The following is a 15,517-nucleotide window of genomic DNA, read 5'->3' as shown; positions in this document are numbered from 1 at the left end:
ACTTCACATATTACGTCTAAGGCATTTGAGGACGTCTGCCCAACAATGGGCTACGAGCCAGACGTTCGGCTACAGGCGCTCCACTGACCTCACGCCACCGCTATCAAAAGGTTATCATGGTGCAGAGCCCGAAGGCAATGCAGGTTTATCCTCTTCAACGATGAGTCCCGCTTTTGTCTTGTTCGCAATGATTGGGAGAGATTGGTCTGGAAAAAACATGGGAACACCACAAGCAGCCCTTCACAAGAGTGTCCCATGAGCCGTTTTTCAACATGACACCTCCAAGCTGCATGTTGCTGGTGCTACAGTGAGCAGCCTAAAAATGCCACCACGGCCTGCAGCTTCTCCGGACTTGTCTCCCATCGAACACACCTGGGACATCATTGATCGGCACAGGAGCTGCCAGCAGCGGATCTTGATGATTTCCGGCTCAAGAACATTCCTCAGACAACCATTAATGATTTCACTGATAGGAGCCAAGGCTGTAAGTGTGGGGATTCCAGCACGTGGCGCTCATACTCCATACTGAATAAATCCAGATGTTTTGAAAATTGTATCTTTATTATGTTAAAATTAGTACACTTCCTAATGTCAGAGAAGAGCTGGAGACCAATGTGTCAAAAGCCACGCGGTAACATAGAAATTTGTGCTAAAAGTGACATTTTATGCATGTTTTACAATGGGGGGAAAAAAAATGGTGAAAATGCAATGGTAGATGTTCCCCCATTATCTCAGGCTTAGCTGGGTGCATACAGCACTGCAGAGAAGAGGAAGCAATACTCACAGAGCTGAAGGAATGACCACCGTAGTGTCCTCCCGAGCCTCTCTCTCCACCTCAGCAATTTCATCTTCCAGCAGTTTCACCTCCTGAAGCTCCTTCTGGAGAAATGTTCTCGCGTTGAGGAAAAACAGACAAAACTGGACATCCAATGACTTTGTGACTATTGTTATACATATCCAAGCGTATGGAAGATACTACACAGTCAGACTTATCTCGCAATACACCTGGGCCCCGATTCATCATTTCCTTTTTTAATTGTCTTTTCTTTCTTGTCTTCCTATTTCTTTTTGCGCTAAATTTTTCGAAACTGCACACATAGGTTGACGAATTTTGTGCTAATTTTTTTTTTTATTATTTTTAACCTTTTTTTTTCTGCCTCCTTAGAGCAAAATGTCACACGATCCTTTATAGGGTTGCATGCTAACCTTCGATTTTGCAAAAAATAAAAATTAGAGAGATTTTGTACTCCCGGTAGGGAAATGGTGTAAAATTGATTAATAAATTTTTACGACATTTTGAAAAATTACAAATGATGAATTAGGCTAAAATATTAGACTGCGCCTAAAAAAAAAAAGAACAAAAACAGACTAAACCAAGTAGAGCTAAAGTAAAAAAAAGGCATATACTAAATAATGAATAAGACGCAAACTTAACAGTCACTATTAGAACCATTTTTACTCCAGAAAAAAAAAAAAAACCTTTTAGTCTCATTAACGCAAACACAGCCTTAGTAATGTGCAAGTGACCTCGTCAACATATATGGCTATGGGTAACAAGCAGCTGTTCGTCACTGTTGTCCTGTCACACACTATCTGTAATGGTTTTGTTCTTATCTTTAAATTTCTATGCTATGACGTCCTCTCACTATCCAGATTCAACACAGAATGGCTGCTGCATTCCCTGCTTCTACTTTTATACTGGCTGTTCTAGTCTTTTCTGATTGGCTGCGCTATAACATTTGATTTGATAGTTACAAGACACTATGATGAAGTCCGCAAGGCTGTGCTAGAGGTTCTAGGAGTTCTCTCCGGCCGATGCCTTATTCTATTTAGTGTAAAATGAATCACAAATTGTTTGAAATCACTGGGTCCAAAGAAGTTCATAAAATTCAACACATTTGATTTGTTCATCTCTGCTATCCTGGATTACTTTAAGGTTATGTGTACACGACATTTTATGTTCTGCTGATTTTATCTAAATGTAGCCGCTTCACTATTCTTTAGACTATATTGTCGAGCGGCTTTCTGGTGGGAGCCAACTGAAGAATGACCAGGTTACTTTTCTGTATCCGCTTCACAATTTCCGAACGCAGAAATGGTTAGAAGTAACAAGAGACTGAACATGTGCACAGCGATGTCGTTTCAACATTTCTGTGAAATAAGTTCATTTCTTTTGCGGTGTTTTTTTAGGCAGATTTTAGGCGGAAACCACCAGAAGAAGCCGTCGTTTGCACATACCCTAAAAAACCTATGCCAATATCACCCTCCCAGAAACACTGCATGGCTGGAGTATAGAAATGTAAACATTAAATGGAACATGTTGTTGTGGGCATGATGGTTCCCTTTAATTTGTCCCATGCTGGATTATTGAAATTTCAGATCATCCTTTATGACGGAAAGGATATTTAATGTCGCTTTCCAGGGAGGCATTTTTATCACATGCAGCCTGCAGCTCCTGCTCGATCTTCCCTAGTTTGGAGGATGTTTTCAGCTTCATTTCTTCTGCCTCCAGAAGGGTCTGAGTGACATCTTCTTCTACAGACAAGAAATCTAGAAGTGCGCAATTAATAATGATTCAACTTTAGGCCTCATTTATTGTATACTCTACTACGACGTCAAGGGTCATAGAGCTGAACAGGACACGGTACCTCTGAGGAGATCCGACATCTCGCTCTCCGCCTCTATAAGAGAATCGATCATGCATTCTTGCGAGTCAAGGCTCTTCTTCAGGATGGCTGCAGCGTTGTCCGACACCATGACTTTGACAATCTCCCGACTAACCTCCACATAGTCCTGCATTAGTACTCGCAACATTTTATCCGAAATGTGATCGTGATCTGGAGTGTCTGGCAAAGAAAAAAAAAAAAAAAGAAGAAAAAGTTTAATGCAACACCACCAAACACGAGAGGCAGCAAAATATACAGTTGTGGCCAAAAGTTTTCAGACTAACACATGCAAATTGCCTCTTCAGAGAAAAAGAGGACTTGTACTCTATAGCGCCACCTATTGAAGCCGCAATCCTACAATCCTTGCATGGCGAATAAGCCTCCTTACCTTGACGTGCCAGAGCTGGTGTGTCACTCTTCGTAAGGCGAAAAGTTACCCCTTAGACCTCAGTCCAGACTAACACAAATTTTGGTTTTTGACGCACTTTGCTGCTTCAGTGTTTTCTGATTGTTTCGTCAGTTGTTTCTCTGGTTACTGTAGTACAATTATCAGCATTTCATAAGTTTTTAATCTTTTATTGACAAATAAATGCATAAAGTTTATATAAAGACTCAGTATTTACAGTGTTGACCCTTATTTCTCCAGACTTCTGCTCTTCGCCCCCCTGGAAGCTGGATATCGGCTTCTGGGCCAGATTCTGACTGATGAACGCCCGTTCTTGTCTCACCAGTGCTTGGAGATGATTACAATTTCTGTAAATTTTGTTTTTCCTTCTGCTTTTTGAGGATTGGCCACAGGTTCTCAATGGGATTGAGATCTGGGGAGTTTCCTGGCCATGGACCTTCCCCCCCCCCTGAGTCACTTAATTACCACTTTTGCCTTGTGACATGGACTCCATTGTGGTGGAAAAAGCATTGTTCATCCCCAAATTGTTCCTGGATCCTTGGAGGATGTGCAGATCCCATTATTTATATAGTATTTTAGAGAAAATTTTGAGTGAGCCCGCTCCATGGATGAAAAGCCCTCACACATGAATGGTCGCTCAAGGCTTTACTGTTGGCATGACACAGGACTCATGGTAGCGCTCAACTTTCCTTCTTCAGACAATCATTCTTCCAAATGTCCCAAACAGTCTGAAGGGGGCTTCATCAGAGAAAATAACTTTACCCCCATCCTCTGCTGTCCAATCCTTGTACTTCCTGCAAAATGGCAGTCTGTCCTTGATGTTTGGCTTCTTTGCTGCCCTTCTTGACACCAGGCAGACCTCCAAAAGTCTTTATCACCCTGTATGTGTAGATGCGCTGATACCTGCCTGCTGCCATTCCTGAGCAAGCTCTGCACTAGTGTTGAACTGATACAATAGCTGAATTCTCTTTCGGAGATGGTACTGGCACTTGCTGGACTTTCTTGGATGCCCAAAAGACTTCTCCACAGCAATTAGACCTCTCTCTTTGAAGTTCATTATTATCAGATATATAGTTGATTTAGGGGCAATCCTAAGGGCAGCAATGTGCTTGCCTGTAAAGCCCTTTTGATGCAAAGCAATGAGGACTGCAAATGTTTCTTTAGAGGTAACCATGGTTAACAGAAGACAATAATTTCAAGTACTAGCCCCTTTTGAAAGCAACCAGTCTGCCCATATAATTCAATCAGTGTGACAGAGTGCTAGCAGATGCCTTGTCCTCGTTAATGCTTTCTCCTGAGCTATTGAAAAGATCACTGAAATTATGTAAACAATTTTTTTTTGTGGAAATCAAGTTTCTGTTTGTTAATTTTCATGGCAAGGAATAACCTTGGGCTTTTTTGCAATACATCAGATCACTTTTCATAACAATCTAGAGTTAATGCAAATTTACCAAAATAAAAACTGAAAAGCAAAATTTGTGTCAGTCTCAAAACGTGTGGCGACGATTGTATAATAGAACCTGATGCTAATTAAATTATACCCTAAAAAGCCAATAGGTGTCACTGTGTGCAAAGTTTTGCCAATTATTTCTATGTAGAAAATTTGTACGATTCATTATTTGTGCCTTTTGTTAAGTATTTTTTAGGTTTGTCTTTCCTTTTGCGTTGAAAATCCAATCAAAATCAAAACTGCTCAGATGCTTTGGGCTTTTTTGAGACTTTTTAGTGTAACAAGTCACACGATCTTTATAATTGAAATGTAGCACACAAGTTTTTAAACTGCGTCAAAAAAATGTAGATTTTTTTTCTGTATTCCTCTATGGTGCCAAAGTACAATTGTGCAATTGTGCAAATACTGTAGTTTTTTTTTTTTTTTTTTTTAAAGATGCAAGTAATGAGTTTGAGTAAAACATCCAGAAGTGGTTAAACTCGCCCTCGTTGACAAATAAATAATAAATGTGGTAAATAATTTTAAAAAGAGGCAAAACAGGTAATGAATTAGGCTGGGAAAAAAAACAGAAACATATAAAGTATTTTGCAGATTATAAGACGCACCCCAAATTTTGGGGTGTGAAATAGGAAAAAATGGGGTTTTTTTTGTTTAAATAAAATGGTGCAATCCTTTTTACCTGGGGGGGGCAGTGGTGGTGGAGAGGGGGGGTCACATATACCGGAAAATGGCCGCCGGAGCATGCGCAGATCGAGATCTCGAGAGACGAGATCTCGATCTGCGCATGCTCCGGCAGCCATTTTGCCGAAGCACAGTGCTGGGCTATGTACGGGATAGGGAACCTAGCCTCCGTTCACCGCCGACTTCTGAGGACGGTGCCGCAGCATCGCCCTGCTACCGGCCCAGCCGCCACCAACCTCCTGTATCTGGGACCCCGATCCGACGCTGCCCCCCCCAGGTAAAAAAACGTAAGTTTGCATTATAAGACACACACCCCTTTTCCTCCAAAATTTTGGGGAAAAAAGTGCGTCTTATAATCCGCAAAATATGGTAAATAAATTCACTCCATTAGGCTAAGGTCACACAAATATATAAAATAATTGTCATTTTTCAACCGTTTCTAATCCGTTTTTTGTTTTTTTTACAGCAGCAGCTATTAATAATTTATCTGTTATCTCTGACTTCTAGTCTGTTCCGCCACTCTGGGGGCTGTATACCCAGGCTCGTTCTTGTATCTCATTGAAGTAGCAGTTCCTGTCTGAACTGTATCCTAGCCTGTTACCTGTTTTTCTCTATGTCCGTACCTTCCCTTTTCCTGCAGTAGCTGAACCTGCACCTAACTCCAACTCGTTGTCTCTGTACTTCTGTTTGTGAGTTTTGTGTCCACTCGCTACTTCATAGTAAGTACCTTGTGTGTATCTTGTTCTGCTTGTCCCTTTTCCCTTCCTCCGTATCCACCTCCTGTGTTCTAGCCATCTTCTTGCATTTTCCAGTCTGTTCCATGTGAACAGAGCCCTGTCCTCTGTGCCTGCACCTTCAGCCCTGTTCTGCTCTGCCTTGTCCACCGCACCTGCGGTTTCGCTCCGCTCTGCCTTGTCCACCGCACCTGCGGTTTCGCTCCGCTCTGTCTTGCCCACCGCTCCGGCGGTTTCTCTCTGCTCTGACTTACCCACCGCTCCGGCGGTATCTCTCTGCTCTGCCTTGTCCACCGCTCCGGCGGTTCCGTTCTGCCTTGCCCACCGCACATGCGGTTTTCGCTCCGCTCTGCCTTGCCCACCGCACCAGCAGTTCCTCTCTGCTCTGCCTTGTCCTCCGCTCCGGCGGTTTCGCTTCACCCTGCTTGTCTACCGCATCTGCGGCTCTGTACCTGTCTCCCAGTCAGTACTGGACCCTATCCAGCCTGCGCTCCAACCTGCTAGTATCTCCCTGTCTGCACTCCAGCCGTGCTTGCCAGTGCCCACCTGTCTGCATACCAGCCGTGCTTGCCAGTGCCCACCTGTCTGCATACCGGCCATGCTTGCCAGTACCCACCTGTCTGCATACCAGCCGTACTTGCCAATACCCACCTGCCTGTATGCCAGTCTAACCTGCCTGTTCCTGCATTCCCCGGTGTGGGTCAACAACTGTGACCGGGGTCTGACCTGGAGTCGCACCTGGTCCCTCTGCTCGGTTCCTCCTTGGTCCACGGAGTCGACTAAGCCGCCGTGAAACCTTGGTCGGATCGGGTTGATATTTAGTTACGCCCCTCCAGGCACTCCTCGGTTCATGGGACAGTGGGATCACTAATCACGCTCACGCCAGTCAGTCTGGGCGAGAGCGTAACAATTGTTATGGGCTTCCTACTACCCAATAGGGTGGAAACTAGGCCTGGTGAAAAACCCCCTATTGCTCAGTAACAACCTCTCAAATCCGCCACATGGAAACCTTTGGCTTGTGCATGGAATATAGGCCCCTGGATGAGAAGGACCGGCCTGTCCGGCAGGACCCAGGGATCTGAGATCGACATTAGGCGAAGCAGGGAGAACCAGGGTCTTTTTGGCCAAAAGGGGGCTATCAGAATTATCCTCGCCTCCTCCTCCCGAATTTTCCTCACAACTGCCGGGATCATTACTATCGGTGGAAACGCGTAGGCCTTCCTGAACTTCCAGGGTATCTGAAGAGCGTCCACAGCATAGGGATTCTCTGTTGGATTTAGTGAACAGAATCTCTCCACCTTCCTGTTCGCCCTGGGGGCGAACAAATCTATGTCCGGTGACCCCCATAGCTGGATAATCTGTTGGAAGACTATCGGGTTTAGAGCCCACTCTCTTTGTCTTAAAGTGTGGAGACTGAGGAAATCTGCCCTTGAGTTTTCTACCCCCCGGATGTAAAGAGCACGGAGGGATGGGAGATGCTGTTCTGCTAGATGCAGGATTCTGTTTGCCACTACCATAAGGGAGCGAGATCTTGTTCCTCCCTGGTGATTTATATAAGCTACTGTCGTCTGATTGTCAGACCTGATCTGGACATGGCGACCCTGTATGTGGGGAAGGATTCCTATCAGGGATTTCTCCACTGCCAAAAGCTCTTTTAGGTTAGATGATGCCTCTATTTCGTGACGTAGCCAGAGCCCCTGAACTGAGAGATCTGCTAGATGACCCCCCCAGCCGGAGCCACTTGTATCTGTTGTAATTGTATGGTCGACTGGTCTGGACCACTGTAAGCCTGAGGTCAGATTCTCCCTGTTTGTCCACCAGAAGAGGGAGTTTACTGTTTCCAAAGAAAGAGATAGTCTTTTTTCTAAATGTCCGTTGAAGGATTTTTGTGCTGACAGGACCTCCCACTGAAGAAGCCTCATATAACTCTGGGCCCATTTGACTGCCAGGAGACAGGAAGTCATGGAGCCTAGTAGGGACATTGCTCCTCTCAGGGACATCACGGGAAACTTTATGGCCCTTGAGACCAGGCTGATTATTTTGCAAACCTTGTCTTCCGGGAGGAAGCAGGATTGGAGTTGGGAATTTAGGGTCAAGCCCAGAAAGATCTGAGTCCTTGAGGGGGATAGTTTTGATTTTTGAATATTTATCAACCACCCTAGCTGATGTAAAGCTGTCCTGACCTCTAAAAGTTGAGAGGAACAGTGGTCCTCCGATTTCCCTATTATCAGAAAGTCGTCCAAGTAGGGAACAATCACCACGTTTTTGATTCGGAGAAAAGCTGTCACCTCCGCTATAACCTTTGTAAACACTCTCGGTGCTATCGAGAGTCCAAAAGGTAGGGCAGTAAATTGGAAATGTCTCAATTCCCCTTGGATGAACAGGGCTACCCTTAGGTACTTCTGGTAGTCTGGATGGATTGGGACGTGATAGTAGGCATCTTTTAGGTCGATAACTGCCATGAAACAATTGTGGTGTAGGAGTTTTACTGCAGAGTTCACTGATTCCATCTTGAAAGTCTGGTTTTAGACTTTTGAGGTTAATAATGGTCCTTAAGGACCCATTTGTTTTTTTTATCACGAACATGGGGGAATAAAATCCCCGTCCCCACTGTGAATCTGGAACTTCGTGAAGGACCTGCTTGTTGACTAAATCTAACACTTCCGATTCTAGGGCTATCTGCTCCTCCCTGGACTTCCTCCTGGAGGTGATCATGAAGGTTCGGTGAGGGACCTGACTGAAGCGTATCTTTAGGCCGTTCTTTATGATACTCAACACCCAGGGATTTGAAGTGATGGCTTCCCAAGCTGGGATAAAAATGGGAAAGCCTTCCCCCGACCTCTAGCCTCGCGTCATTGGGGAGATTTTTTGGTACTGGAGGATGGCCCCCCAAACATGTAACCAGAGTCCTTTTTAGATCTGGGCTCCCATCTTTTCCTTTGTCCCGGACGGCGACCCCGGTTAAATCTCTTCCTCCGAAAATAGGACCTTTTTGTGTCCCCTGTGAAACCTCTCTTCCTGTTGCCAGCCTTCTCCAAAAGCTCGTCCAGTTTTTGGCCAAACAAGAGTTTACCATCACAAGGAAGGGAACATAGTTTATGTTTAGATTGTAGGTCTCCTGGGCAACCCTTGAGCCACAGGGCTCGTCTGGCAGCATTAGGCTATGTGCCCACGTAGCGTTTTTGCGGCGTTTTTACGGCCGCGAAAACACTTTTAAAACAGTCTGCCATGCAAAGCAATGTGAATTCGGATGTGCTGTGCACATGGTGCGCTAATTTGCGCGCCGAATTCGCATTGCTTTGCAAAACGCAGCATGACCATTTCTACCGCGATTACGCTGCAGCGTAATCGCCGTGCGTGTGGTACCTGGGATGAAGACGAGACTACAACTCCTCTTCATCCCGGCTACCACGCGGTGAAAAAAAGAAATAAAAAAGTTAAAAATAAACAAAACCTGTATATTCACCTCTCCGGCGGCCCCCGGCCGCGTCTTCTCTCTTCAGCGTCCCACAGTGTACCGTCAGGACCTGCGGTGACGTCATTTAGTCAGCTGATGGTCACGCGACCGCTGACGTCGGCGGTCAGGTGATGGTCGCGTGACCATCAGCTGACTAAATGACGTCACCGCAGGTCCTGACGGTACACTGCGGGACGCTGAAGAGAGAAGTAACGGCCGGGAGCAGACCGGGGGCCGCCGGAGAGGTGAATATACAGTTTTTTTTTTGTTTTTTTTTAACGTTTTCATTCTTTTTTTTACTATAGATGCTGCATTTAAAGCATCTAAGTTGTTCACACATTATAAATCCATGCCGGTTGCATGGATTTATATTGTGTGATCAACTTGTCAAGCACTTTTCCAAGTGATGCTCAAAATCGCTTGGAAAAGTGCTTGAAAAAACGCATGCGAAAACGCTGAAAAAACGCTTCTCTCTGGCAGAAAAAACGCATGTAAATCTGCATGCGTTTTTTTCTGCCAGAGAGGCAAAAACGCTCTGCATCAAATCTGCTACGTGGGCACATAGCCTTAGACAAATTTGCAGACCTGGCAGCAAGTTTAACCGAATCCGCTGAGGAGTCGGCCAGAAAAGCGGATGCTGCTTGTAGCAAAGGCAGATTGGAGAGGATTTTATCTCTGGATATCTTTTTATCCTTAAGCTGGGCTTCTAATTTCTGAAGCCACACCATGAGTGACCTAGCGACACAAGTGCCTGCTATCGCTGGCTTCAGGCCCCCTGCCGCCGCTTCCCAGGTGTGACGCAGGAAGGAATCTGCCTTCTTATCAAGAGCATCCTTTAGACTGCCCGAATCTTCCAGGGGTAGGGACGATCTTTTGGATGATCGGGCGACAGACCCGTCAACTTTAGGAATTTTATCCCAGGACAGAGAGACACTATCCTCGATGGGGTACCTCCTTTTAGAGGATGAGGGCAACACTCCTGATTTCTCCGGCTTCCTCCATTCCCGGTCTATAAGGGTCTGAATTTTAGGATTCACTGGAAAGGAGCGTCTCTTTTTTTCCTCCAGGCCTGTGGACATAATGTCTTCCAGGGACCTGGCAGCCTTTTCCTCCCTCAACCCCATGGTAGATCTGACCGCTCTGACCAACATGTCAGTATCTTCAATAGGGAAACAGGGCCTACCACTGTCTGATGAATGAAACAAGAACCACCGAATGATAGGTCCAATCAAGTAGAAGGATTCAGTTAAAAAACCTTTATTAATACTATGGTTTAAGTGGCACTACATGCACATGGAAAGCCGCACTGTAGTAACCAAACAGAGTTTGTTACAAAATCATTACAAGACAAATGTATACTAGATTCAACATATATTATGATAACACAGAGGCAGGTATATATGGAACTGGTAATCAGCTAGTTCACAGTAACATCATTTCTGACATAAGCCAACAGTCTATCAGATATGGGGCAATACATGGGTGGTCATAACCTATATATAAAGATATTATGTAGGAGAATGATCATGTACTTCGTGTAACTGCCCGCTCATGTGCACCATATCCAAACATATAGTAATTGAAGTTCAAGAAAACGCTGATTCAATAGAGGAGTATAAAATAAAGTACCTGCACACTGGTTCAGTGTATGGGAATGGCACCACGCGGCGGTGGATATGGTGCACATGAGCGGGCAGTTACAAGAAGTACATGATCATTCTCCTACATAATATCCTTATATATAGGTTATAACCACCCATGTTTTGCCCCATATCTGATAGACTGTTGGTTTATGTCAGAAATGATGTTACTGTGAACTAGCTGATTACCAGTTCCATATATACCTGCCTCTGTGTTATCATAATATATGTTGAATCTAGTATACATTTGTCTTGTAATGATTTTGTAACAAACTCTGTTTGGTTACTACAGTGCAGCTTTCCATGTGCATGTAGTGTCACTTAAACCATAGTATTAATAAAGGTTTTTTAATTGAATCCTTCTACTTGATTGGACCTATCATTCGGTGGTTCTCCTTGTTTCATGTGTCTTACCAAATGGTCTGCCATTCCCTATTGGTCCATATAATAAGCACACAATGTTTGGTAGGCCTATGGATCTGTGGGTCTGAACATGGCCAATAACTTGTGCTATTATATTCAGTGCTGTGTGTATCTTATATCACTGTCTGATGAAGAGGAGGATGCTGAATCACTGAGGCAAAGATCCTCTGACTGGGAGGATAAATCATAGTCAGAGGAGATATCCTTATGGGTTCTCTTTTTCCCCTTTAGTAAGCCTTTCAGGGAATCCTGAACCTCTGAACGGATTACGGACCTCAAATTAGAAGCAAAATCCGGGGTGCTCTCCGCTATGGTTTGGTTAATACAGCTAGCACAAAGCTGTTTCTGCCAATCTATGGAAAGGGGGGCCTGGCATAAGGCGCAAACCCTGTGCTTCTGTTTGGCGCTACTCTTCTTAGGTTCCTAAGGAATGAAGCACATAATAACTTTCCATTACTATTAAGTGACATTCACGAAGATCACTCACCCCTGAAGTCACAAAAGGGTACCGGATTTGGAGGCTGTGGCGGGACATAAGATGAATCCCTTCTGGATGGCCCTGAAGCGTCCGACACCTTACTTCTCCTGCTGCCGCTGCGGTTGCTGGTGTGAGAGGCGTCCGACTGCTTCTTCCGCTGGCGTTGATGAGATGGAGGGGTCAGCTGCTGCTGCTCCTGGCTCCACCTTAAATAGGGCACATCCGGAACCTCCTCCGGTTCTTGTGTCCTCCCCCCTCCTGGCACCCACCGGCCGATGTTTGAAAAAAGCCAGCTGGCAAGAGCTTACAGGGCGCCGCCATGTTGGATCCGGGTCATCGGGCACGCCTCTCCCAGCGTGCACCGCGCCGTGACATCTGGCGCGTCACACCCCGAAGACGCCGCTCCCGGCGTGCGGCCAGCCAGGAGCCTGCAGCAGGGAGAGGACAGCACAGCGGTCTGCGGGGAGCCGGAGCCCTCCTCACCGCCTGCGCACGCTCGGACACGGCTCCAGGGAACCGCGGAACCTGGTGCACAGGCTGGTGCTTGCTCTTCCACACCGGAACAGACCCAGGTAAGTATGGAAACCTTTCTTCAGACAGGTTCCCATCAAGGACAGGAAACCAACTGAAGCGAGGGAGAGGTACTGCCCTTTTATTTCAGACAGTTTCCTGTCCTTGGTGGGGCGGATCCCTCTCTCAAGGTGTGCTGTCATGGGTGAGGGGAAAAGTTCGATTTTGGTTTCATCTGACCAGAGCACCTTATTCCACATGTTTGTTGTGTCTCCCAGGTGGCTTGTGGCAAACTTCAAACGAAACTTTTTATAGATATCTTTGAGAAATGGCTTTCTTCTTGCCACTCTTCCATAAAGGTCAGATTTGTGCAGTATACGACTGATTGTTGTCCTATGGACAGACTCTCCCACCTCGGCTGTAGATCTCTGCAGTTCATCCAGGGTGATCATGGGCCTTTTGGCTGCATCTCTGATCAGTCTTCTCCTTGTTCAAGATGAAAGTTTAGAGGGAAGGCCGGGTCATGGTAGATTTGCAGTGGTCTGATACTCCTTCCATTTCAATATGATCACTTGCACAGTGCTCCTTGAGATGTTTAAAACTTGGGAAATCTTTTCGTATCCAAATCCAGCTTTAAACTTCACCACAACAGTATCTCAGACCTGCCTGGTGTGTTCCTTGGTCTTCATGATGCTCTCTGCACTTGAAACAGAACCCTGAGACTATCACAGAGCAGGTGCATTTATACGGAGACTTGATTGCACACAGGTGGATTCTATTTATCATTACCAGTCATTTAGGAGAACATTGGATCATTCAGAGATCCTCACTGAACTTCTGCACTGAAAGTAAAGGGGCCGAATAATATTGCATGCCCCACTTTTCAGTTTTTAATTTTTTAAAAAAGTTTAAAATATACAATAAATTTCGTTCCACTTCACTATTGTGTCCCACTTGTTGTTGATTCTTCCCCCAAAAATTCGAATTTTATATCTTTATGTTTGAAGCCAGAAATGTGGCAAAAGGTAGAAAAGTTCAAGGGGGCCAAATACTTTCACAAGGCACTGTACATGTAAACATCCAATATGCATATGAAAGAAAGAAAAAAAAACAACACATGCTCACTTCTCTCCCGTTCCCCCGATGCGCTGCTCCTGGGAGCTGACTCTCAGCAGCAGGAGCGCGATGAAATGACATCATCGCGCCTGCTGCCTCACACGCTGATTGGTGGAAGAAGAGGACAGCGTCCTCGTCTTCCACCAATGTATTCACTGCTGTCTGCATCAGTACGGCATGGAAAGAAGAGAGAGGAGGCACCGGACCAGGACCAGCGACACCCCTCGGACCCGACCGCCCCCCAGGTGAGTATAATAAAAGGTGTTTTTCTTTTGTAGCAGGCCGGATTGGGGGCTTATATACAGGATATTACTATACTCTATATGGGGCCTGAAAGGGGGTGGCCGTATCTCATATGGGGCAAACCTGGTGACAGGTTTCCTTTAAAAAAAATGCTCAAAAAACTGAACGTGTGAACAGCGACTCATTTTTACATAGAAATACTCATGATCATTCTTTTGAGTGTTTTCTTGGCTCTTTTTTTTTGCTTCAAACAGACATTGTGTGCCCATACCGATAAGCTGGCCATACATTAGATGGCTGAACGATCGTTGGGCCGTGTAGAGTGTACGGCCAGGAGCCATACAGAGGAGCGCTCGTTCGGCCGAGCTCTTGTGTTCTCTGAGAAAGCAGCCGACTGACACATGGGACGCCGGTTTTTCTCCGGGAGAACAATGAGATCCGGACTTCGAAATTGGACATGTCCGTTTGACACCATGCCCAACCATCATGCGGCCGTCACCCCCATACACATTGGACCGGCGGCCGAACCTGTCTAATGTGTTTGGGGGTCCATGTATCGTCTATATGCCCATGAGGCTGTTGCGTTTCGGTCAGGAGACCCTTGGCCGGTCTGTACATCGCGGTCCATAATCCTGTGTAACCGGCCCAAGGCTACGACCAAATCTTCAGAAAAACAAAGCAAAATCCCGAATATTTTGGGCGTCGGACGTGAGAACGGCAGCGAAGACTGCGACATGTGAATAGGTCCTACAGCTCCGCTCGCATCTGTGTCGCGATCTCCTGTCAGGATCCATCATAGAGATATCATCTGACTTCTAATAAAGTCAGTCGGGTTCACACTTTTCATGTGGGAGAATATCACGGTGTAAACTGCGCCACCATGTCGTCCACGTGTACTTCATGTATAAAATGGTTATAAATCAGAAGGGTGTACTTTTGTTTTAGATAAAAAATGTCGCCGCCATTATTAGTTACTTCAGTTTTGCCTCAGAGACTGAACTCCGAGCAGAGCCCGCCCCCTGCTGTCAATCATCAGCATAAACACCACGTGCTGCTACTGTCAGCCAATCACAGAGCAGCTCTGCTGGTAAACCACTGATAACCATGGCAACCGCATGCAAGGCTGTCCAATCACGGCGCACACAAGCTCTCTCTCCTCCCCCTTCGTATAAGATCAAAAGCGACAGTTGGAATTTGAATTTTCCCGCCCAATCTCCTCATGACGTCGCTGTGTGGCGGCGCTCGCACTCGGCGGCGGCTTCTCCTCACCGTTAGATGCGCGGTGTCGTTGTTGGCTGTTATAGATAACGGGACCAGCGTGTAGCCGGGGGATGGCAGCGTGTGTATCCGGCACCGGAGCCCGCCTTGTCCTGCGGGAGGAGGAGTGAGCGCTGCCTCCCTCACACGGGGCGGGCTTCTCACTGCTGCCACCAGTCACGTGCTTCCTGCTCCTGTTATGTTTGTCCGTTACACGGTTCCCTCAGGAGGAGGATTGTGGCTTTTCCTCAACGGCTGCCGGTGTCTGCCATCATTCATAATGGGGCAAAACCTCACATTCTCATATCTCCTTTATATAGAGCCGCCATATGCAGCAGCGCAGTACACGGTGCATACGGGCGGATGTGCAGCAGGACACACAGTCTAGGACCCCCCTGTGTATATGGCCATGGAGGGCTGCGACCTGTGTATATGGCCATGCAGGGCTGCGACCTG

At 46.1% G+C, this 15,517-nt stretch overlaps 1 protein-coding gene across 1 annotated transcript in view; it reads right to left on the bottom strand.

Moving 5' to 3' along the window:
* Window positions 1–15,254, bottom strand: part of SPC24 (SPC24 component of NDC80 kinetochore complex) — a 39,768-nt gene extending 24,514 nt beyond the window's left edge. Inside the window, exons 1-4 of the mRNA XM_073650939.1 lie at window positions 15,074–15,254; window positions 2,649–2,846; window positions 2,406–2,550; window positions 785–889 (exon numbers count right to left, since the gene is read on the bottom strand). Of these exons, the coding sequence (XP_073507040.1) occupies window positions 785–889; window positions 2,406–2,550; window positions 2,649–2,814 (416 nt within the window). The 5' untranslated portion in view covers window positions 2,815–2,846; window positions 15,074–15,254. The remainder of the gene's footprint in view (window positions 1–784; window positions 890–2,405; window positions 2,551–2,648; window positions 2,847–15,073) is intronic.
* Between the last annotated feature and the right edge of the window lie 263 nt (window positions 15,255–15,517).

Source organism: Phyllobates terribilis, unplaced genomic scaffold (genome assembly GCF_046119375.1).
Source record: "Phyllobates terribilis strain yellow unplaced genomic scaffold, ASM4611937v1 Scaffold_11__3_contigs__length_659146591, whole genome shotgun sequence".
Classification (NCBI taxonomy): Eukaryota; Metazoa; Chordata; class Amphibia; order Anura; family Dendrobatidae; genus Phyllobates; species Phyllobates terribilis.
The sequence above is the reverse complement of the archived record's forward strand: the minus strand, read 5'-3'. Positions and strand labels throughout refer to the sequence as shown.